Source organism: Rhodofomes roseus, assembly GCF_022264815.1.
Source record: "Rhodofomes roseus strain CIRM-BRFM 1785 chromosome Unknown C8Q71scaffold_13, whole genome shotgun sequence".
Classification (NCBI taxonomy): domain Eukaryota; kingdom Fungi; phylum Basidiomycota; class Agaricomycetes; order Polyporales; family Fomitopsidaceae; genus Rhodofomes; species Rhodofomes roseus.
Window position 1 is genome coordinate 255,392 of NW_025952969.1, and position 21,946 is coordinate 277,337.

The following is a 21,946-nucleotide window of genomic DNA, read 5'->3' on the forward strand; positions in this document are numbered from 1 at the left end:
CAGGCCGGGAAGCATGAAGACTAACACACAGCATTGAATGAACTAATGCTGCCAGCCCGTGGCGAAGCCATGGGCTGGCAATGCCCAAGCATATAACCTTCAAAGTAACACAAAGCACAGAATGAAAGAACCGCCGCCAGACCTGAGGCGAAGCCCAGGTCTGGCATTGCCTAAGCATGAAATCTTAAAAGTAACATGAAGCACAGAATAAAGAAATCACCTGCCATGGGCTGGCAATGCCCAAGCATATAACCTTCAAAGTAACACAAAGCACAGAATGAAAGAACTGCCGCCAGACCTGAGGCGAAGCCCAGGTCTGGCATTGCATAAGCATGAAATCTTAAAAGTTACATGAAGCACTGAATGAAGAAATTGCCCCGTAAACCCGTGGCGAAGCCACGGGTTTGCGATGCTCGTCTGGCTGATAGTCGGACTATGGGGTATTGAAGGCACATGATAACAACGATTCAATGCGCCACCCGCCTCAGAGCATTCCTCTTTGAACTGTTCAACCGTCTTATGGTATCCCGCCAAGCTGAGGTAATCTAACATTGCCTTGTGCCTGAGTGCAGGGAACGGATGAGAACGAATGAACCGATGATACACTGATACCAATGAACGCACAACTCATGCTGCTGACGATCCGTAAGTCCGATCGACATTGCAGGCGGAAGGAGAAGTGCGAAGGGTTGGGCAAGGATTGAAGGAAGCAACCAGTGGACTCGGATGTTACGTTGGGTATGATATATTCCAACTTTCGAAACGCCACAACTACGGTCACGTTCTATTTGTTTATATTTGGAGGCCTTGGCGTTGGCTGCGTCTCGAACATGTACTTACTGTAACTTACATACACAGGCCCGGGCAGGCCATCATTGAACGAGTCCGGCAGACCAGGATGCCTGCATAACCGTACAAGTGACACTGGACATCACAGTACACCCCCACAGACTTATTCGCTACTTTTTATGCTCGACATCTCTCAGTCCTTGAGAGAGGAGCGAAAAACAGACATGGTCATAGACGAGCTTATCCGTCCAGTCCTCGCTTGAGCCCCACAGCTCCTTGAACTTGACCACCTTGTCCGGGTAGCTTGTCTGGAGGATCTCGTAGACGGCGCGCCATGACGCGTCGAGAGCACCGACGACCCAGCTGTGTTGAGCAGGTGTCAGCTCGCGACCATTCAGGTGTAGTGCAAACTCGTGTACGTACGCGTGTCGAGTGCTCAGGGCCTCGCCTGCGAAATGGAGCCGGCCAACAGCAGCGGGCTGTGTCAAGTGCGTATATGCGTAGGAGAATTGGCCAGGACCAAACATGCCGTATGCGCCTGCAATGCCACGTATTAGTGAATAGGCATTCAGTGGAAATCTCACATACCCATGGACTCCGGATGGACTGCCCAGCTATACTTGTAAGAGTCCACCCACTGGTCCTTCAGAAACGTGTAACCCTCGTCCGGCAAGAACCCGTGGACGGCCACGAGGTCCCGCAACACGATGTCCTTCACCTGTTCTTCAGACGCATCTCCGAATAGCGCGCTCCAGCGGTTGGCGTCCTCCGTCCAACAGTAGCTGACCATGAGCACCGTGGACTTCTCGCCTTTCCCCTCGCCGTAAGAGGGGTAGACGACGGTGCGCACCATCCGGTCGCTGTATGACTGCCCCCCGACGATCGCCCCGTACTGATACTCCGGCTTCTGGTACGTCTTCATCGTGCCCGCGTCAGTCCACCAGGACGTCTTGAACTTCACGCCGATTTTGATTGCGGGTCCGTAGCGCAGCTCGCGCAGGGCAGTGTCGTGCTCTGCGGTGAGCGACGCGCGGCTGAGGTCCATTGTGCGCAGACACGGCAGTGGGACGGTGCTAATGACGTGCCCGTATGAGCGCGGTGCGACTTTGCCGTCGGCGAAGGTCAGCTCGACCTGCGCTTGGTCGCTGCCCCCATCCTCGTCGGGGTCGAAGCCTTTAAGGGCGATGGCGGTTACTCGGTGGCTCTTCTTGACAGCATGAGGTTTGGTCAGTAGACCGTTCATCTTCTCCGCGATGACTTGTGATCCGCCGCTGTCGAGGACTCATTCAGTACATTGGGTGAGCGACAAGTCTCGCGATTGACGACTCACTCGATGCACCGCCATTCGACCTGTTTCTCCTCGTTCCCGCCGCTGGGCGGAAAGTTGAATGCCAGGGTCTCCAGGACCGTCTCCGAAAGAGCGTGATCATACCACCCACTGGACTTGTCGAACATCTCCAACCAATCGACTACGGGCGTGGGGTATGGCATGAGCCTCAGCTCATCGAGCTCCGGACGAGTGTCGCTGCGGTTAGCAGACATATACGCGCGGGTCGAGTACTGGTCGTACTCCATCATGAGCTTCCATCCCTTCTTGTCATCGCGCTTGATGTCTTCGGCCAACTGCTTGACGAAGGGATCCACCACGTTATTGACGAGGGCGGACCAACCCTCCTGTGCGTACTGAGAAGGAATGTTGCGGACATCCCAGGCGGTCGGGTCTTGGGTGGATGACGCGCGCTTCATGATCTTGCCGTTGTACAGCAGGGTGGAGTTAGGACTCTCGAATATATAATCTATGAGCGACAAGTTTGCCTCCTCGGTGAGCTTTTTGAAGAGATGGAAGGTTCGTTTCATCATCGGCGTATCTGGGAAGCGCATCGCGCCTACGTCCTGAATAGAAGCGGTGCAATCAACTATCTGACGATCCCAGCTGACGGAACCAGAGCGGATAACGTACGAAATAGTCATGTTCCTTCTTCGAGAAGTTGTAAGTGTAGAGCCTGCCGCCTACGCGGTCGGAGGCCTCCAAGACCTCATAGTCGATATCGAGAGACTGCAACATCATCGCGGCATAGAGGCCCCCAACGCCAGCCCCGATGATGCCGACCTTGGCTGAACGAGTGTCCGGTGGGCAGCCTACCAAGATCGCGCCATAGGGAGGGTAGTCCAACAAATCGAAGTCGTCGCCAGCATTTAGTGCCCAGGAGACAGGAGTCCGAAAGGCTTGTGGTAGGTGCATGGGGACTTTGTATCGATACTTGTCATTGATCCTGGAGTGGAAGTTGTCGATAATGGCCTTGCCGTAGACGGAGAAAGGGTCGGTGTAGTCGACAGCGGTGGGTTCAGAGTCCTCAGACGCCATGGTGCGAATGGATGCTGGGTAAAGTTGCCGCACCGCAACAGACATATTTATCTGTACTGCCGTGACATCTTGCAGGAAGCTTAGTCGGTCATGCAGAACGTCCGGGGCATGATTGTGGTTTCCGTGGAGTATGTTCGTTGACTTGATGTCATACCGCGAGACAAGGAGTGACGCACCAGCAGTGATATGGCTTGGAAGGACGGATCCCATCGAGGAGCGGCCATCGAGAATCCCAGAAGCGATGATCTGCCCATAGCTTATGGAAAAGAAGAGGTGATCATTGGGTATACGGCTCGAATTATAGGACCGCAGTCCGTCATTGACTGTTTTGAAGGATTGGTTGCCAACCTCATTGCCAGTGGGGAGCCATTGCATCCATGACACGTCGTCGGTCTTCGTATAATGCCGCTGCGTCTGACTTCTCCTCATCTTGCGATCGGAAGGCGAATGCCACTGTCTAAACTTAGGCACATTCAGCCACATTCGTAGTATGCACTGAAGTCTGGATGTCAGAACAAGCTTCTGTGGACGATCGTCATCAGACTGCTGCCTACATCCCGACCCAGTGTGCACTGAGACCGCTCACCTTACATGTACTTGCTGCTGACCTCGACGCAATGTCCACGTGCCCAGAGTCTTTTCAACGACAATCTTCCTCGGCTACAATATGCAAGTATCTGAGAAAATATACATCTAATGCCCAGCATCATTGAGCCCTAATACTACAACATTGACGGTATCGGGGAAGGAGCGACGTTTCCAAAGAGCGCAACAACAAAGAAAGCTACTCGTACAGAGTCACGTCTAGAGCCAAGCCAGCCAACTAGAACTGATATTGATGCGACACCTAAGGACATATCGCCATGGGCACTCACAAAAATCAAGGTCTAGACATCTACGAATGGCCGATAATCAATACGCCGTGGTGCCAGTTGCGCAGGATCGGAGTCTGCGAGTCCGCGGAGCTCACGGTCGAGTTGCTCGCTGTGGAATCCGAGCGCCTGACAGCCGCAGCAGGGTCCGTGACAGCCCAACTTGAATGCGCGACGGCTGGCCTCTGCGGGAGCCTCGTTCCAGGGATCGACTCGGCCCCGGGGAGCGGAGGCAGGTCCTTCTCGTTCAAGTTGACTTCCGAGTCCTTTGTCCTGGCCTCCGAACTTGAAGGTGTCATCACGAACGGCGTGATGCCATACGCCTCGGGCGAGTCCTGGTTGATGCATTTCCGGGGCATGAACATCGGGAGGCAGGCCGTGTTCGGAATGAGGTGGCGCGTGCTCAACACGAGGATGACGTTCACCAGACCTGGCAATGAAGCACCCGATAAGCACCGGGGCGCCGGCGAACTCGAAGACACGTCAATGTCAACTCACCCTGAAGGTTGAAGATAAAGTCTGCCAGGACTGTCGCCCAGAAAGGGACGTCGTGCCCGCCGAAGGACACAAAGCGGGCGATGGTTACCGGGAGAAGGCATACGGTGTACGCAATCTAGGGTATGGGGAACTCTATCAGGATTTTCATCAGGGAAAGTCGGGGTTTGTGCGTACGGGATGCCTAGCAGGACGGAGGTTAGCAAGTGTGTGCGCGAGAGAGGCAATGCGGATTATTATGCTTACCAGACCATCCGAGCGGCGACGCTCATCATTGCTGTGTCGGTAAAGTCCCGCGTAATGGCCAAGAGCCACCGTTGACCGCGCGGGACAAAGCGAAGGCACCATTTGCCGTCCATCTTCGTCAGGTTTCCTCGCACGCGAAGAACGATGACCGTATAGAGTAAGACCGAGCATACCGCCGAGACGAATTCCTGTCGTAGAGTGAGCTTCCAAACCTCAGCACTCGGTAGGTGTTGCGGACATACGAAGAAATACTCCAAGAACATCTGTTCCGCATAGTAGTTATTCGTGATCCAACACCTGAAAACAATCAGCATGCACTCCACCAGGCGAGATACATAGGTCTTACCAATACCCTGACGGACCGAAGTACGGCCCTCTAGCCTCCGTCTGGACAGCAGTCACGCCGATAACAGGTACAAAAATAATGAATGACCAGCCACCGATCACCAGAACCGTGCAGGTGGTATTGCTCATGTTTTTCCTCAAAAACAGAAGCATGAAAACGTGCACAGACAGCGCGACCGACCAGAATGCAGCCGCGACGTTGCCGGCATTCTTCAACACGCCCTGGGTGCTGCAGAAACTCCCGCCCTCCACGGCACCGTCCTTCAGCCACTGAAGGTCCATCATGGACGCGATCGCCTGGAGGTAGTTTGCACAAAGCAGGGAGACAAAGATCGGGATGACGTGCGTATTGCGGTAGCATGGTGGTCGAAAGGCGATGACCTAGGACCTGCGTGTTAACAAGACACTATTGATTACAGTGTACATGACTGCTCACCGCACACAGTGCGAACACCGCAATCCCGGATAGCGCGCCGGCAGCCACCAGGCTCTGGTTGGGGCAAGTTCAGATCTGGCGAAGAAGCACACCAGACAGAGGCTCACCCGTATTCCCGCCTTCTCTGCATTCCCATAAATAACGGTCAAAGCGGACGCATCGATGCCGGAGACTGAAGGAACCATAGGAAACCAAAGCAGAGCAAGCTCTGTGTGACGAACAGACCAGGACCGGCCGGAACACGAGAAGAAGGCCTAGTCGTGAGCGGCGAAAGGGAAAAAAGGTCGGAAGGGGTGGCGGACACGCTCGCTGTCATCACGAGTACTTACGAGGCAAGGGCCCTGAGTTCTCTGCACGTTCGCACATTCATCACAGATATCACACTTACTGTCATGATATCAAACTGTGTAAGGATAGCTGTCGCCATGGGCACGTTCATGAAGCAGGGGCTGTATGAGTTGGCAGGAAGATAAGAGAAAGTGAAAGCTTCGAAGCCAATCCTGGACGAGAAGTTGCGGGACTTGTGCGGATCCCGAGGCGGAGAGTGCCATAGCTACCCAGCTGACAGCCCTTGGGTTCGCGGGCGGTCCACTTGTCCGTAAGACGTAGTTCGACAACCTTTTTGGCGAGAACAACAAGAAGCGAGCTGAGAACATGCAATCAAGTGTTCCTGATCCATGGCCATATTGGACAGAACGAGATCATTGGTCTTTCTGAGGTAGATCTGTGGTTTGCACTGGTAAGCGAATGACGACTTGATGAAAGTGGAATTCAACAATCAATCGTTGATTGGTAACTCACGTTATTCAGTCTATCGCTCCTCAGGCCGTCAGGATTCTGCACGATTCGTCTGCATCTACACTGTAGGTGCATGGAGTGTTGTGGGCTTCGAAAAATCTGATTGAACAAGTATGTAAAACACTGCGTTAGCCTGAGAGAGCCTCGCCTGGGAGCGTGCGGGGTCTCATCATCTTCGTGAGATGATGCATTTCGCGCGCGCATGTATCGTCGCATAATGGTCGACGTAAATTGCCCTTTCCATAGGGCTCTCGAAGCCATCCGGAGTACGCAAACGGTTCTTATTGACTGAATTGCTCTTCTGAGCACAATCAGAGCATATTGGTTTGTCCCCTGACGTTTGGTAGGACTCGGAGGCAGGATGGAGGGACGCGGTGAAGCCTGAAGGTGGTGGGCGCTCCTGGACCAAGTCTGGACTTGATGGGTCACACGACGTTACTGTTCTCGGTCACGGTATTACAAGCGCGCCGGCATTGTGACTCAATAGCCCCACGCTGTCACACGCATGGCAGTAAGTACTGCTGGCGACTCGTTCAGGAACGACCGTGACATGTACCTGGACATCCATCTCATCGGAATTACCCTCACACCGACAGGCTAAAGTTGATGACTGCAACGTACCAGCTTTAACAGACCTTATTGACCGCGAAGGACTACCCAAGTTACACTAGCGACTGATCGCGCGCGAGTCATCCATTTGCTGCGGTATGTAGTTCTTGCTTTCTTTCCCCTTGGAATGATGTGAATTTCACAATATGTGGAGGGGTATTCGCCCCCATGTCACTTGAGGTCTGTATCTCGCGCCGGTATACTACTCAGCTGAGAAGGAACCGCGTCGAGATGCAGGTCAAGAACGGAAAGCTGAATGGATTGCTTCCATCTGTATTGTCGTCATCCACTCTTGCTGACGCATCGTAATCCCTAGGGTACAGCACTCATAGATGTGACCAGCATCATTAGTGGCTCTTCGAACGCTCATATAACATGGCCGCCGCAATCTGGCCCTCTCAATCTAGCCCTACTCCTGGATAAAAGTCATGGCCGCTTTATATTTAACGTTTGGTTTCCCATGTCGGGATTCGCCCAACAACGGATTGGCGGTTAACTGACCTCACGCCAAGTTTGGATTCTGACGGGCTCACACCGTCACTTGTCAGCCAAGTACGAAGGAAGGCGCTCAAGCGCTCGCGCGGTTGTCTCAAGCAGCTAGCAACCTTGTCCTCGGTCTCAGCTCCCATCTCCGTCGCTTTCATTTCCTGCTATCTATCGTTATCGCACTGCCCAAGATGCCCACCAACGCCAGCGCAACCCCGAAGACCGTCCTCCACGCGATTCACAATCTTCCCAAGAGGGTCAAGAGTAGCGGGCAACTGCGCTCCCGGAGCATCCGCCGCGGAAAGGAGAACTCTACATCATCGTCGCGCGCGCCCACTGCCTGCCGCACCCGTGCCGCTAATCTCATCATCGCCTCAGAATCATTCGTGGCGGCGCGGTGGGCGCCCTGGGACGGCAAGGTCGTCATCAAAGTGGCCGTCCCGTGCATGGACGACATCTGGAAGTTCAAGATCCCCGAGGGCATCACTCTCGAGAGGCTGACCCGGCGGGTCGAGGCAAAGGTCGGCTTCCCCCTCGCGTTCTCGTATTCGTACGCGGCAGGCGACTGCGAGCGCGCGGTGCGCACGGAAGAGGCGTTCCACCTATGGGTGGAGACGAGGGTTCAAAAGGGGATCAACACACCACTCATCGCGCGTGTCCGGGTGTAGGAGTTGGCAGGCTGGAGCCACTCACTGGCGGGGGCCGTCTGTCGCTCGTGCTGTTCTCTTTGTTTACTCGTTGGCCAGTCTGTCTCTCGGCTCTGATCATCTGTTGTTGTCAGAAAAGCCATCACTTCTGCGTCCTCAGAGTCCAAGCTCCTTCGTTCGCTCCTTGACGGTTCTTTCCGCGCGAGGTACAGGCTGCGGCGCCGAGGTCATTGAGCATAGCCTGTGGTCGACTGTCTGAGCTCAGTCTAAGAGTGAGCACCCATTCTCACATACACGCATGGCAGACACTGCCTCGTGTACAGCTGAATGCTCATACAAGTCACCGATAACAGGATACTTGGCAGATGAGAAGTCATTCTGACTGCGCAATCAGGTATCGTCCACATGCAGACGGCAGATATTCGGGTCGAAGTGCGCGAAACGACCAAATGTGCGACGATGACGAGACGCGTTCGGCCGCGTGTCGGCGCAGAGCACCAATGGCCCGCGCGTACGTATACTGTAGTCAAGTGCATGCTCATACGTTGGGGCCCGGAGGGGTGATGGCACCGCGGGACACAGTGCATGTGCAGCACCAATAAGCCGTTGACAGTATGTCCGAATCACATCGCCCCGACTCTGGTTCTGTAGGCAACATACACCCACGGAGCAGCGGCTGAGTACTGAGTTCTGGAAGTCGCGACTCGGAAGCCCTGTCTGGGAGTACGAAGACCTAAAAAAACAAGGTATCACTCGGTTACCATCCGACTCGAACTACTCGTGCACATCATGATCTACTCAATCGACTATCAAGCTGCCCCTAGTCTCTTATCCATATAGCTCAAAAGCTCCGGTCTAAGCTGGTCAAGGCTTGTCACACCCAGCAACCTCATCCCCGTCTCGATTTCCTCGCGCATAACTACAACTTAATATCAGCATCCTCTCCGCACATCACGAAACACCGTGGACGCACTCTGTATGACACGCCGGCAGCCATCCTCGCCCCACACGCCATTCGCATACAAGAACGGCCGCCCGAGCCCGACGCCCCGCGCGCCGAGGCAGAGCGCCTTGAGCACGTCCGTCCCGCGACGCACGCCGCCGTCGATGTACACTTCGTGCTTCCTGAGGAGGTCCGGCCGCTGTTGGTAGAGCTCGTAGAGCACCGTCATCGGCGCGGGGGAGTAGTCCAGCTCTCGTCCACCGTGGTTAGAGAGGATGATGGCCTTTACACCGTACTCATCGAAAGCCTTCTCTGCGTCCTGAGCCGCGGTCAGTGGGATTCAGTGGGATGCAGTACGTATGTCATTGAATGGTTCGCACCTCGACGCACTGGATGCCCTTGATGATGATAGGAAGTTTCGTTATGCGGCGGAGCCAGGGAAGGTCGTCCCCTGACGATGACAGTCATGAGCGACTATGGGGTATTTGACTCATCATCGCGGACTTACAGAGAATATCCGGGTCTTGATACCCAGAGATCGCCTGGAGGGACAAATGCCCATGTGCATTCTCCAGAGTGAGATATGCATGGCATCACTTACATGCGCAACGCCCATCCCACTACTCCCAGACTTCCCAAACGTCGACGGGCCATCCTGCACGACCATCAGCGTCCACTCAGCCCCACCAAACATCTCCCCTACCTTCAAATCCTCGCCCTTCGCTTTCTGATCGAGCTCGCGCTTCCCGGGAACCGCCGCGTCTACAGTGAGCATGATCGCCTTGAAGCCCTGCGCTTCGATCTTCTTCACAAGCGTCCCCGAGGCTTTCCGGTCCTTGTTAAGGTACAGCTGGAAGACAAGGCCCTGGCCCGGCAGCTTCACCGACATGCACTCTTCCGTCGAGCAGCTCGCGTTATTCGAAATCTACCGCGACCATGTTAGAACGTCGAATGAGCACGGGCATTCAGCATGAGGTGGGAGAGTCGGCTTACACCTTGAATGACGCCTTCCTGTCCGGCAGCGCGCACGGCGTTCATCTCACCATCGGGGTGTCCAAGGCGGTAGAGCGCAGCAGGGCTAATGAAGATAGGAAGAGAGCTAGGTAGACCGAAGAGCGTTGTCGCTGTGGAGATTTGAGAAACCTTGTTCATACTGAACCCTTTCACTGAGTGTGATGTGCGTGTGAGATATAGCTTCACCTACACCCGAGGCCGAAACCAGAACCGTTTGAAGGCGTTGCTGTTCTCGAAGTACGCTAGCAATGGGAACATGGTCAGTATGACAAGTACGAAGGTACGTCCATGACCACCTACTGGCTTCGTCGTCAGCGGTCGAACGGTAGTATGCCCACGCCGTACCGGTAAGGACCTTCTCTGCCAATACCTATGGAGAACATTGAGTGCGCGGAGAATAACAGAAACAGTGATAACGTACCTCTATGTCGTGCAGGTTAATGGCGGCAGACGGAGGAGGAAGGTTCCGCCTCGCTTCTGCTATGCGGATTTCCTCCTCAGTAGGCTGGTTCGCATCCTCTGGAATCGTCGCTGGGTCGACGGGTCCGATGTGGGCCTCCATAGGTAGTTGCTGGAGTGTATTCGGCGGGTGGATGGGGACAAAGGCCTTGCTGCAATACCATAAATTGAGTGCGACATACAAGACGCCCAGAAGCTGAAGACATACGTCGCATCCTTTCCAGCGTTCTTCAGGATCACAGCAGGACCTCCTGGATGCCATTCGAGCACTGAGGTGGCATCATAGACCTGGCCGTCGATGATGACCCAGCAGCTCTCCCGTGTATTGTGCTTCTGGACTTCCTCGTACGAAATGTAGTCAGGGGCGGCTTTGCTAGGTTTCGGGACCTTGTTTCTAGGAGCGTCAAGATTAACTGGATATAATGACGCGTATCCGGCCTGGAATAGATGGTTAACACTGGACACGAGCAACATATCAAAGCAGAGAAACAGACGTGCGTTCAGCATGCATTATGCTATAATTAAGTGCTATGACAATAGGCGGGGAGGCCAGACCGCGAGCTGGCGTCCTGTGTCCGAATCATTCTGAGGTTTGATGTGAATAAGATCAGACGTGAGACAACTCAGGACGCTGACGCCCCGACGATCTCACCATACCTCCGCCAGTCGACTCGCACTTTTGCCTGGATGAGCACCTGGCCTCCTCGTCTATTGCCAACTTGAGCTCTCACAGCGACCCAATTTGCCTCTGCTTTCCTCCTCGCGCAGAAGTGATAGCGTAGATTGCTGGAAACATAGCAGGTCTCCACCCGCCGGCAGTCTCTGGTAGTACGCAGGGTGGGTAACTCGATCCAGAAATCCCCAAGCGATTCACGAATAAGGCTACACAGCACTCACATATGACCCGATCACGATGCCCGTTGTGAGGATAGCAGCAAGCCATGGCCGTCCATTGAAACCAGCGTGAGAGTGGACGCGAGACGCTCCGCGTGTTCCTCGCCGTACGTTGCTCGTGAACAACCGAAACGACCTCGCCGCGAGCATTGTCTACGTTCACCCTCCTCTTTGCGGTGAGTCGAACCTGCCGTTGCGTAAGAAGACGAGGGACATCGGGAGAACACCTTCGTGGGTCTTAAGAGGTGCTCAGGCGGGCGTCTCTCCGTGCCTCTTAGGGGACCTGACCATCACGTGGACGTGTGTCTGCGGGGATACGGACCGAGCACCGGAGACCGGGCCCGTTCAGCAAGTCGGATTGAATGTAAGTTAGGTGCGAAAGCCACCATGTATTTACATGAAGAGGTTGAGGAAGGTTTGGACGACTTGACGGCTATGCAATCCTGTTGCTCATGATTTGTCGGCTGGTACGGCGCGTCCGACTCAAAATCGGGGCTGACTACCTGAAGGGGAAGGTGACCTACTAAAATTGGCAAGAAACCTGCCAGTGGGTCACCTGCGACCCAGCAGGACCCGGGCAACTCCCCTGGGTCTATGTCCGGAAATTGGGTGAAGGAGGGGCCCCGCAGGGGCGGAAACTTTGTCCGGTATTGGGTGGCGAAGGCCGTCGGACGCCTGATCTTTGTCCGGATATAGGGTGGTCGAGGACCGTGACCTCCAGACAAGCGCTCGCTTCCGATAAGATCACCGATATGGTATCGCTCCAAGCTTCAACCATCGACCCGATACTGAACGCTGAGCCGCTGTGAAACAACATAGCGGTATGCTCGAATAGGTTTAGCTCGGGCCATAGGTGGCCCACATGTCTGTGGCTCGCGGAGCCACAGGCCTTAGGCCACTGGTTGCCGGAGCTGAACGCGGTACACTCTTCAACATCGCGACGCGTGCGCAGATTGCATTGCGGTCTGCCATGTCTAACCTCCCCGACTTCAGTACGCGCGAGATACGCAGGATTCATATATTCCACGATGACCTAGAGCCTTTGGTCCCCGGAAGACAACAGAAAATACCCGGAACGACCTTGAACGCGTTCGGCGCATGGCTACAAGACCTGGCCCCGGGGTCAAGGCAAGATACGTGTTTCTTGTCTTCGTGGTTGCCCGCACTTGCAAGCAATGAAGTGCGGAGTGATACCTGGCATGGATCTATAGAAGGACATATACTTGCCGCGCAAAGAAACAGTTCCGGGAAGCGCAGTTCCTCACGCAAGTTCAATATTATGGCCCAGCAACTGCGCCACCGCGACCAGCGCTAAACGACAAATCCGCTATGACATAAGTCACGTGACCTGCAACTATGTCCGCTATTGGGTGGGCGAGCGCAAAATTATTGGGTGAACGGGGCCGATTTTGGGTGACCTGGGCGGACATAGATACGCGGGAGTTGCCCGGGTCCTGACCCAGCCATCGCCAGCCACTATTGACACTGTTACTGTTTCTGCTGACAGCCAAACTCATAGTCTCGATTCAGACGTTATAGCAGTGTCACGTGTGCCTATCAGCGGAGATCGAAAAACGCATACCACAGCCACTGCTATAACGTCTGGTCATTTTCGTAGAGAGGGGTGGGGGTCACTCGGCCCCGTGACGAAACGCGCCGCGAGAGAGGCGGCGGCGGGGGGCGCAGCGCAACGTTACTCGTCTCTGTCGCGCCGACGGTCGAAGTACATACCGTGACTTGCTCTACTGTGCTCGCTAACCTCAGCAATGCTACCAAATTACTACCGCGGCTCTGACGCTACACCAGCCGCTGGTCTCACAAACTCGATGTCAGGGCAACTCTCGCTGTTAACGGGATACTGAACATCACACACGCCCATGCTCACGCATCTCGTCGCTCTGACTCCGCGAAGGCCGACGAGAATGGCATGACTCCGTACGACTGGACCGCAGGTCAACGTTACGGAGGCGATCAATTTTGGGCTCGACTGCATCGTAATTGCGGGAACTGGCGCCGGGAAGATGATGCCTCTCGCAATGCTACTGGCACTGTTGGGGGCCTAGACAAAGCACGAAATAACGCTTGTTTTATCACCGCTTCACGAGCTCGACCTCGATCAGGTAAGCACACTGTGAAGTTTAAACCATGATAATAACCCCTCCACGCTCACATCTCAAAGTTGTCTACGGCGCCCGCTAGTCACGTCGGGCAGGGCAGCCTCAAATCTCGACACGGGCTTCCTGGACGTTTCTGTTGACGTTGTATGTGGACATGCACTTTCCGTTGCAGGGCTCGTACGGAGGTCTTCGCGCGGCGAGGTTGCAGAAGGGCGTCGAGCAGCGCAAACTGTGGAGCGCATGGACCCTGTGGGTTATCTTGATGGGCTGTATCAGGGTCTACTGCGTTTGCAGGGTACAGAAGAACTCACCCTACGGTTGGACTTACATTGTATCACGTCCCCTACATTCCGGACCTAACATGGTCCATGCTGCCGGCGGGAGGAGATTGCAGAGCTCGAGGTGATAGTATAGCGCGGATGTATACAGCAGATACACCTCATCTGTGTGTGCGCAACGCGTCGTGCACCGCGACGTATGCGCCTCTCTTGCGGCGCGTTTCGTCACGGGGCCGAGTGACCCCCACCCCTCTCTACGAAAATGACCAGACGTTCTGGAGGTGTGTGTGGTATGGGTTTTTCGATCTCCGCTGACGTACGCACGTGACACCTCCAGGACGTCTGGATCGAGACTACCAAACTCATATTGATAGACGTTTCGCGCTCACGCGACGTTATGTTTCCGGCCGAGGTGCCGGGCTGCCGCGCCACAGCTGCCACCACGTGGCACGAGGCAGGCTGCAGCCACCGCCCGCCACCCTCCGCCACCGGTGTTCGCAGAGCTCGGGATTAGCGCAAAGAAAGGTCTAAATACAATGAACTTCGGGCTGGCGGCGACCTTTACGCTAAGTATCGTCTGCTGTGATTGACTTTGTACGGTACACATACTGCTGCAACACAAAATCATGACTCTTGGACCGCGCGAAGAAAAGACGTGCAACGACCACGCAGCAATGAGAGCAGGGACACTGATGCGGGAGCGGCGCAGACATACCAAAACATCGCGGGAGAGAAGGCTGTCGGTTGCGGCACGCAGCGGGTAGCGGGCGGCGGGCAGCGACATGGCAATCATGTCCGAATTAGTCTGCGTGTAGTAGGGGAGCAGGCACGGTAGGTACCGGTGTGCATGCGGGCAGTCAGACGCGGGCGATCGTACACACGGAGGCGAGGCAACGTCGAGCGAGACCAGGTTGAGACCATCCGGAGGTTGAAGCCGTGAATCCAGTGCACAGTGCGCAAACACAGTCAACATACCTGCGCACGCCGGTGACATCCTCCCACTTCGACCGAACCACCCTGTTTTCCACAACCAGTGCTTGACCATCCGTATCTCAAAGGGCATCCACAACAATTAGAGCCGCGGTATCTAGGCTAGGATACACAGCTCGAAGGACTCTGCGGCGATGGTGTTCGGGTCCTCGCACCTTGACCTGGACCATGGCTGCCGCGTAGCCATGCTGAGTTGACCAATGTTCCGTAAGAGACTTGGGAAACGAGCTGACTCGAGCAGAACATCGAGACATCGAGCACGGATTGAGCGCTGAGCGCGGGTAGTCAGCGACTGGTCAACGAGGATAGCACTAGGTGCGTTCAAAATTGGCTGGAGCCCTGGAGCCCTGGAGCTTGGAGGTCGGAGGCGCCTGGAGGTCGGTGGCTGGACGCGAGGGTTGTCGGCAGTTGCCGCGAGCAGTCCCCCGATATTCTGCAGCGGTTCATGCTTATGTCATGCCAGTCACACCGTCTCTTAGAATAGATCTGAAAACCTACTACAGTTTGTGACCGTACAGTGCTGTTCATGAATTCCCCAAATGTATGTGTCGCTGTACTCGGCCGGGGCTAAGACTTGGATGAGGGCAAGGAATTGTATACGGTAGATGGACACATCTACAGTAATTATGTAAGCATGTGGCAATGACTGTAACTTGAAGTTAGTAGGTTCACGACCGCATCCGAAGCAAATCATTGACATCCCTCACGCAAGTATGCGATGCGCTGACGTCGATAATGATTAACTTCAAAGAACGGCGACTGGAATTATCGTCCACAAACCCCGAGCCTCAATCGCTCAGGTCACCCGTGTGTGACGCGTCGTTATGCAGGAAGACGAGCACTGGAGTCTGGAGGAATTTGCTCGCGGCAACTGCCGACAACCCTCGCCGCCAGCCACCGACCTCCAGGCGCCTCCGACCTCCAAGCTCCAGAGCTCCAAAGCTCCAGCCAATTTTGAACGCACCTACTGAGCAGTACGAACCGCGGGGCCGGGGCAGCTGTGGCGCGGCAGCCCGGCACCTCGGCCGGAAACATAACGTCGCGCGAGCGCAAAACGTCTATCAATATGAGTTTGGCTGGAATTTGAGCGTCTATGACATAGCCAATGAGCGAATTCTTGACCTGATCATCATACGCCGCTTTTAAAACGTCACATTGAACCTCAATTACATTTGCCAGTGAGAGCGGAGCCCCAGTATGTAGACAACCACAGTACATGACGATTCGTCTTCTCTTTCCCATCTCATCTCGAAACATCCCCAGCAAGGAATCCATTAACTGTCGAGGTACACCACAGCTCCCACCAACTGTGCATCCAAGCATCTGAGGAAGCGACCGCACTGGCACAGAGCAGCGAGTTTGACATTTTCACTATCGCTCATTGTAACGCGAAGGGATGGTCTATTTGGCGACATACATACAATGTATCCGGAGGTCAACTCCTGATTCGAGCCATCGGTGGAGGTTGCGGCGTTCCCCACGGATCTGGCAGACCATTCGGATAGCCTAATTCAGCATCCGAGTCGCTACCACAGCTTGTAGGGGTATCTGGACCCCAAGAAAACAGTGGCTCAGGAGGCCGCAATTCCAGGGGTCCGCAATCTCGACTCCGCCTGCGCTCGCTGGAATGTGAATATGTGAAAGAGCTGATATCTGTCGCTGGTTGTCGCCTAGGAATGATCACTATAGATTCGAGTATTTCCGAGACGTCCGCCGGGGTGGTGGGTGACGTCGGTCGTGACGCAGGCTCTAGGTGTAAAGAGGCCTTCTCCAGAGCATCCTGTACATCGAACTGAAGACTGGTGGGCACCGTTTTCCGAACGGAATCTTTCGGAGCGTCCCTGAGTTGGACTGCACGAGCAGTGAGTAACAATGATGGAATAGCCTGCGGCAATGGTCCGGCAATGGTCATTATTCTATCAGAACCGGCAACGACGACGACGTACCTGCATCTGCCCAAGCAAAGGCAGTAGTGCAGCTCGCATAGAGGTATCGATCGCGATCGTCACAATTGTGATGATGGCCACTGCTGCGTAGAATGCGGTCGCCTCGAACATAACACTGATCACAAAGCCATAGACGTTCCGCGGCTCTGTTGATTTCCAGAATCCTCGCAGCTCTCGCGAGACACGGTAGATCCGGATGACCATGATGGCAGGCAAAATAAGGTTGTAACCGAGTGCGACACCGAGGTAGACTAGGCCTGGCGTAGATGGTGTGGTGGTCCAGGTCATGATCAAACCTGTGAGGTCATGACGGAAATAGGACCCAGTGACTATTTCGTCCCTTCGTCAGCGGCGCACGAAGACATGTATCGGCGGTGGAACTTGCCGACGAGTCCAACAAGTATAGTGCCCATAGGCATCCATACTGATGGCGCATTATGACAAATCATGCTGCATCTCCAGAGCTGCTCGCGATAGTCAATACATTCCGTGTACACGCCGACATATGATGCAACCAACCAGTAACGCGTCGGAAGACCAATGGAGGACGAGATATCTGGAAAAATCGCGTCAGCGCAAGGAAAGTAGAAACATCGTGAGACTGACATCATGGTGACGGCAAGACTGAGTTTGTTCGTGGGGGTGTATGTAGTGAATAACTCGGTCACATCCAGGTTGTCACTACTCCCGAAGAAGATCTTGATATCACAGACGAGTTGCAGAACGATACTGAGTGTTGCGATAGTAAACAAGTAACATGTACACGCAAAGAATCGGCCGTTTATACGGGATGAGAGAGGTCGCAGAAAGTGTCTTAGGACGCAGGAGAAGAAGGCAGCATGGGCACCTGAGAGAATATCAACAGGCATTGCAGTGCGAATAGTAAGAGAACCAACCGTACGCCAGCATTGATAAGGCCATTCCTAGCATATTTGCCTCCTGAATTCGAGAAGATGAGTTTGAATGAACGCAGGCGGTAGTCATGGGTAGCAAGCACAAGCAGAAGAGTCTCCGCTTGGTCCGCACTGTGATGTCTGCCCACGACTAAATACCTCGTCCAACGTATACCTCTGAAACTGGCTGTATAATACACCCAACTGTAGTACATGGTATCATGCGGGCTCGCGTTCTTGCATTTGCAGCGCAGGCTATATGAAGGGTGGTATGCTGTGTGAGGCGCCGGTCACAGTCGTAATAGCTGTGTTGTATCCGGATTCCAAATATCGCTGGGCGGGCACTGGAAGGTTCGGAATCGGCAATCAGGGTACTGAGATCGTTCCACAAACTTTGACTGCACATGGTGGCCAAGTGCCCGGGGCACGCGAACTGTCATGATGTAGACCATTTTCGTCGCACTGGCTGTCATTGATATTCGTCGACCTACCGCTTTTCTATTGCTGTCGTATCTCCTCAACGGAGCTACTTACACGATCCAGCCACATGTCCAATATCGCCAACTGCATGCCAGCATCATGGCCATCTCCGCTAGATGCAGTAGAACCTGATACTATCGTTTAGTAATGTATTGGCGTTGTAGGCCGGCCTTACCGTAGCCCCATCGACTCAACTGCGCCTTCAGAGGATCCACTAGCGTGCGCGTCGCGTTTCTCAAGTTATCCTTGTCTCTGATCCCAGTCTGCAGGTGAAGGGAGACGTAAGTCACTATGTCTTCCAAGTAACGCCATACGCACCCGGTTACGGACATCTCTCATCAGGAGAACGTAGTATAAGGACAAGCATTCCACCAATCTCAGGGGCTCCTTGGTGTTCAGAAACTCGTCTAGCTCCAGTGTATTTCCAGGGGCAAACAAGTCAGGCGGATCTGGGCGCAAGATGATAGGTCCAAAGGCCTTCAGGAACGCGGGCGAGGCAAACACGTTCCTCTGAGCTTCGGCGGATCCTGGTGGTGCAGCCAGCGCCTCGAGTAAAGCTTCTTTGACTAGACCTACGGAGGCTACGCGCATTTGCGGAGAGGAGTCATCGTCTGTTAGGAGGCCCTGCAGGAGTTGTACCCGGACAGGTGAAGGTGCGAGTGCGAGGGCAGCGGATAGCACGCGGAAGGTGTAGTGGCGTATACCGGGATCCGGGTGTACGCTGGCTAGAGGGGGAAGGACATGCGCGAGGGGGACAATGAGGTCTGGAGGGAACTCGGGGCGCGGCACCTGCGAGACTAGGGGAACAATAGCATTGATGAGCACTGATAGCACCTCGTCCAGGGCCGTGTTAGCTTGAAGTGACATCAGGATTACAGGGAAGAACGAGATCAGGGCTGGTGTGTCGAATTTGTAGTTCTGGAAGTGTGCTAGAAGTATCATGGATCCCAACGAGGGTTGCGAGGCGCAGTTCTGGACTGTCAGTCCGAGAGCTGCCATGGACGCCTGTTGGATAACTCAGATGACACGCCTTCATACCGTGGAGTCGGGCGCACCCAGATGGCCTTTACAAAGTCTTCCTCTTCCGGCGTATCTTCGTCTTGGGTAGGAATAACTAGTCGCGGGTACTGTGACTCAAATGCATGTCGTGCTAGAGAACCATTTGTGCGGTTCGAGCACAACTCCATCGTCGAGAGTATAAACGGGATCAAGACATCCTACAGAACATCATGAGCCCAGCAACTCTCTACAGGGAATAATACATACGACAATACTCTTGCGTTCTATCTCGTCGACCTTGTCATCCGACTTGGCCCATCGTGTGATCTCGTCCACCAGTTGGTGCGTTGAGTCCAAAATCATGCGTCCTGAGGCGCCACTAGCGCTCCTGATGGTTTGCGACATGACCGACTGAAGTTCGGAGAGCAGTGATCGAAGTTGTTCAACAGGGGATTTCTTGCGCCTAGGCAAACGCGGTACAGCTTGACCAATTGAAACAATTGGGGGCGTTCAATCATGGAGGATGCCTACCTAGCGAGTATATGGTCAAGATTCGAGCGATCTGACGGACTAGCCAAAGCTCGTCGTCGGCAGCTTCTTCGGGCTCCTGGTCCAATTCTAAACGTTCCACGATCTCTTGCGAAGCCATAGTGGCTTCTTTGGCACTGCACTCTGTGCATATCAGTCGTATGAGGTGATCGGCACCGTCGCTGGGATGGGGTATCAGAAGTGGAAGGATGGTCAGAGGTTCCTGGTATCCTCACATAAGTCAAAGGTACAGGTGCACATAATCACTGGACGCACCAGCGAGGATACAAGATCAGAACTCTGGATCGCTTGAGCGAGCTGTTCCAGCGTATGGCGAGCATTTCCTTCACGAGCAGCTGAGGTTATAAAGATCGTGAGGGCCAGACTAGGATCCTATATCCTGATGTCATTAGCGATTGTCTCAGTGCAATATGGAAGTCTTGAGGTCTCTACCTCATCTGGCAATTCATCCTCGATACCCAGCTCTCGTCGAAGTTTAACCAGTGCATAATCCGACATGAATGATGATGACTCCTGCGATGTGAGTGCGTTCAATTGGGATCCGTCTGGCCTATTCTGTAGGTGGTTCTGTCCCAGAAAAGCAGTAGCTCAAGATACAATGTGAAGAGGTCACGGTGAGAGGCGAGCGACTCGGACCGGTGGTTGCGGCAAGAGTTACACTGCGATGTAATCTATAAAAGCGTGCTTGTAGAATGTGTAGTGGACCATCAGTGTCAGACCTAAGACACTGCTTACGAGAGTAAGAAAGTAGTAGCACTGACACTAATACGCCCGTTCCATACGAGTGTACTAGTGTACTAAGTGACTCAGTATTGTTGACCTCTGCCTATAACGTCCACGTCCGCCAACTCATTCCCGTCCCACTCTGGGCAAGTATGGCCGCAGCGACTGTGCATCCTATTCAGCGTCCCCTGAAGGGCTCTCGTATCTCCTCGTTCTACCCTGTGAAGGATATTCCACCACTCTCAGCGCTCGACAGCGCGTTCCAATTGCAAGAGTACATCTCACTGCTCATACGAAAGGACGTGCATGACGTCGACGCCATCGTGTCAATTCCGGGGAAGGGGAAGCAACGGGAGGGAAGCGACGGCGAAGGTGCTAAGGGTGACGATGCGGAAAGCGCAGAGAGTAAGGAAGTGACGGTGGACGAGGCGTGCTGGATCTACGAACAGCTGCGGTATGGCTACGACTGCTCGTGTGTACGCGTGTAAACTCACGGCGGCTTCGTAGACGACTTGCGCAGGACCTATCCCATCCGCTCATTACGATGCTGCAGCAGGAATGCACGCGACAGACGTGTCCTGAGATGAAGGCCGGAGAGTGGTTGTACCTCTGCGTTGCCCACGGCACCGAGGGCGCAATGGAGGTGAGTACCGCTTCTTCATCATAGTCGCGAGCTCATGTTAAACCTACAGCAATGCTGCGCCATCGACTACATCCTGCACACGCTCGACAGCGCGACCTCACTTCTCAACTCGCCGCGTAACTTCCCGTCCCGACTCTCCATCCCTGCACCCTCGCACCGGCACTTCTCATCCCTTGCCCGGCGTCTCGGACGTATCTTCGCACACGCGTACTTCCACCACCGCGCCGCGTTTGCGCAGGCCGAGGCAGAGAGCGCTCTCTACGCCCGCTTCCTCGCTCTCACCTCGCGCTTCGAGCTTGTTCCAGCTGAGTTCCTCGTCATTCCTCCCGGCATTGTCGGTTACGACGAACACGACGGTCCGGATGAATACCCGCGCAGCATGCTTGGTGCTGCGCTCGACCCGCGCCGTGAGCGCGAGCGCGGTCGCGAGGACGAGCCGCGCGGCATACTGAATACCGACGCACTCGGGGAATCACTGCCTGCCGGAGAGGAGAGGCGTGAGCCTAGCCCGCGAAAGATGGGAAGAAGCAGGACCGACACGATGGTGCACAGCGAGATGGCGAGCGTGGTGGAGGAACTCGGGCGCGCCAACGCTGCGGACGGAGAGGCAGACAGTAGAGAACGCGTACCTACCATCCGTCCGGGCGACGTCCAGAAGAAGGCCGAGGAGCAGACAGCTACTGAGGAACCCCTACAGACTCGGACAACGGAGGGGCCTGAGCATGAGCCCGTAACTGAAGCGGAGCCTGTCAGAGAAGCGGAGAATGCCGTTTCTGAAGAAACCCAAGCTCAGTCAAGCGATGTAACAGAGCCTGAAGAGGTACGTCGAAGACTTGCGCATGGATTAGGTGTTCACGAAACCTACATTTCAGGTTGAGACAGAGACAACGCATGACAGTGCGGCGCCGGCTGAGGAAGCTGTTCCTACAG

At 54.7% G+C, this 21,946-nt stretch overlaps 7 protein-coding genes across 7 annotated transcripts; 2 read left to right on the top strand and 5 right to left on the bottom strand.

Moving 5' to 3' along the window:
• Window positions 1-777: 777 nt before the first annotated feature.
• C8Q71DRAFT_811737 (FAD/NAD-binding domain-containing protein) lies at window positions 778-2,902 on the bottom strand. The gene is made up of 5 exons (XM_047926062.1): window positions 2,750-2,902; window positions 2,120-2,682; window positions 1,378-2,060; window positions 1,213-1,327; window positions 778-1,152 (listed from the first exon to the last, which is right to left on the bottom strand). Exons 1-5 carry the CDS (start codon window positions 2,855-2,857, stop codon window positions 960-962), a joined length of 1,662 nt encoding a protein of 553 aa, XP_047777624.1. The 5' UTR covers window positions 2,858-2,902; the 3' UTR covers window positions 778-959.
• Window positions 2,903-4,049: 1,147 nt separating this feature from the next.
• C8Q71DRAFT_858846 (uncharacterized protein) lies at window positions 4,050-5,733 on the bottom strand (the record flags this gene model as incomplete). The annotated part of the gene is made up of 8 exons (XM_047927566.1): window positions 4,050-4,456; window positions 4,525-4,639; window positions 4,699-4,705; window positions 4,768-4,955; window positions 5,010-5,064; window positions 5,114-5,493; window positions 5,549-5,602; window positions 5,656-5,733. The coding sequence occupies 8 exons, from the start codon at window positions 5,731-5,733 to the stop codon at window positions 4,050-4,052; spliced, it is 1,284 nt and encodes a 427-aa protein (XP_047777625.1).
• A 1,860-nt stretch (window positions 5,734-7,593) lies between these two features.
• On the top strand, window positions 7,594-8,720 carry C8Q71DRAFT_764594 (uncharacterized protein). The gene is made up of 3 exons (XM_047924072.1): window positions 7,594-7,962; window positions 8,223-8,360; window positions 8,442-8,720. Exons 1-2 carry the CDS (start codon window positions 7,633-7,635, stop codon window positions 8,274-8,276), a joined length of 384 nt encoding a protein of 127 aa, XP_047777626.1. The 5' UTR covers window positions 7,594-7,632; the 3' UTR covers window positions 8,277-8,360; window positions 8,442-8,720.
• On the bottom strand, window positions 8,702-11,636 carry C8Q71DRAFT_764595 (FMN-dependent dehydrogenase-domain-containing protein). The gene is made up of 12 exons (XM_047924073.1): window positions 11,402-11,636; window positions 10,713-10,942; window positions 10,467-10,656; window positions 10,346-10,415; window positions 10,236-10,287; window positions 10,025-10,184; window positions 9,735-9,956; window positions 9,633-9,686; window positions 9,540-9,573; window positions 9,412-9,482; window positions 9,062-9,350; window positions 8,702-9,007 (listed from the first exon to the last, which is right to left on the bottom strand). The coding sequence occupies exons 1-12, from the start codon at window positions 11,546-11,548 to the stop codon at window positions 8,898-8,900; spliced, it is 1,629 nt and encodes a 542-aa protein (XP_047777627.1). The 5' UTR covers window positions 11,549-11,636; the 3' UTR covers window positions 8,702-8,897.
• A 4,474-nt stretch (window positions 11,637-16,110) lies between these two features.
• Window positions 16,111-17,974, bottom strand: C8Q71DRAFT_108510 (uncharacterized protein). The gene is made up of 6 exons (XM_047916304.1): window positions 17,626-17,974; window positions 17,336-17,576; window positions 17,249-17,285; window positions 17,115-17,193; window positions 16,730-17,058; window positions 16,111-16,668 (listed from the first exon to the last, which is right to left on the bottom strand). Exons 1-6 carry the CDS (start codon window positions 17,711-17,713, stop codon window positions 16,219-16,221), a joined length of 1,224 nt encoding a protein of 407 aa, XP_047777628.1. The 5' UTR covers window positions 17,714-17,974; the 3' UTR covers window positions 16,111-16,218.
• Window positions 17,975-18,120: 146 nt separating this feature from the next.
• On the bottom strand, window positions 18,121-20,022 carry C8Q71DRAFT_710334 (uncharacterized protein; the record flags this gene model as incomplete). Its single annotated transcript, XM_047920733.1, has 7 exons — window positions 18,121-18,236; window positions 18,278-18,365; window positions 18,421-19,107; window positions 19,158-19,319; window positions 19,399-19,583; window positions 19,633-19,852; window positions 19,906-20,022. Coding segments are annotated over 7 exons (1,575 nt in total), but the record flags the coding sequence as incomplete, so codon positions are not given.
• A 301-nt stretch (window positions 20,023-20,323) lies between these two features.
• C8Q71DRAFT_836976 (Mob1/phocein) lies at window positions 20,324-21,893 on the top strand (the record flags this gene model as incomplete). The annotated part of the gene is made up of 3 exons (XM_047926456.1): window positions 20,324-20,827; window positions 20,881-21,016; window positions 21,066-21,893. Exons 1-3 carry the CDS (start codon window positions 20,526-20,528, stop codon window positions 21,891-21,893), a joined length of 1,266 nt encoding a protein of 421 aa, XP_047777630.1. The 5' UTR covers window positions 20,324-20,525.
• Window positions 21,894-21,946: the final 53 nt, after the last annotated feature.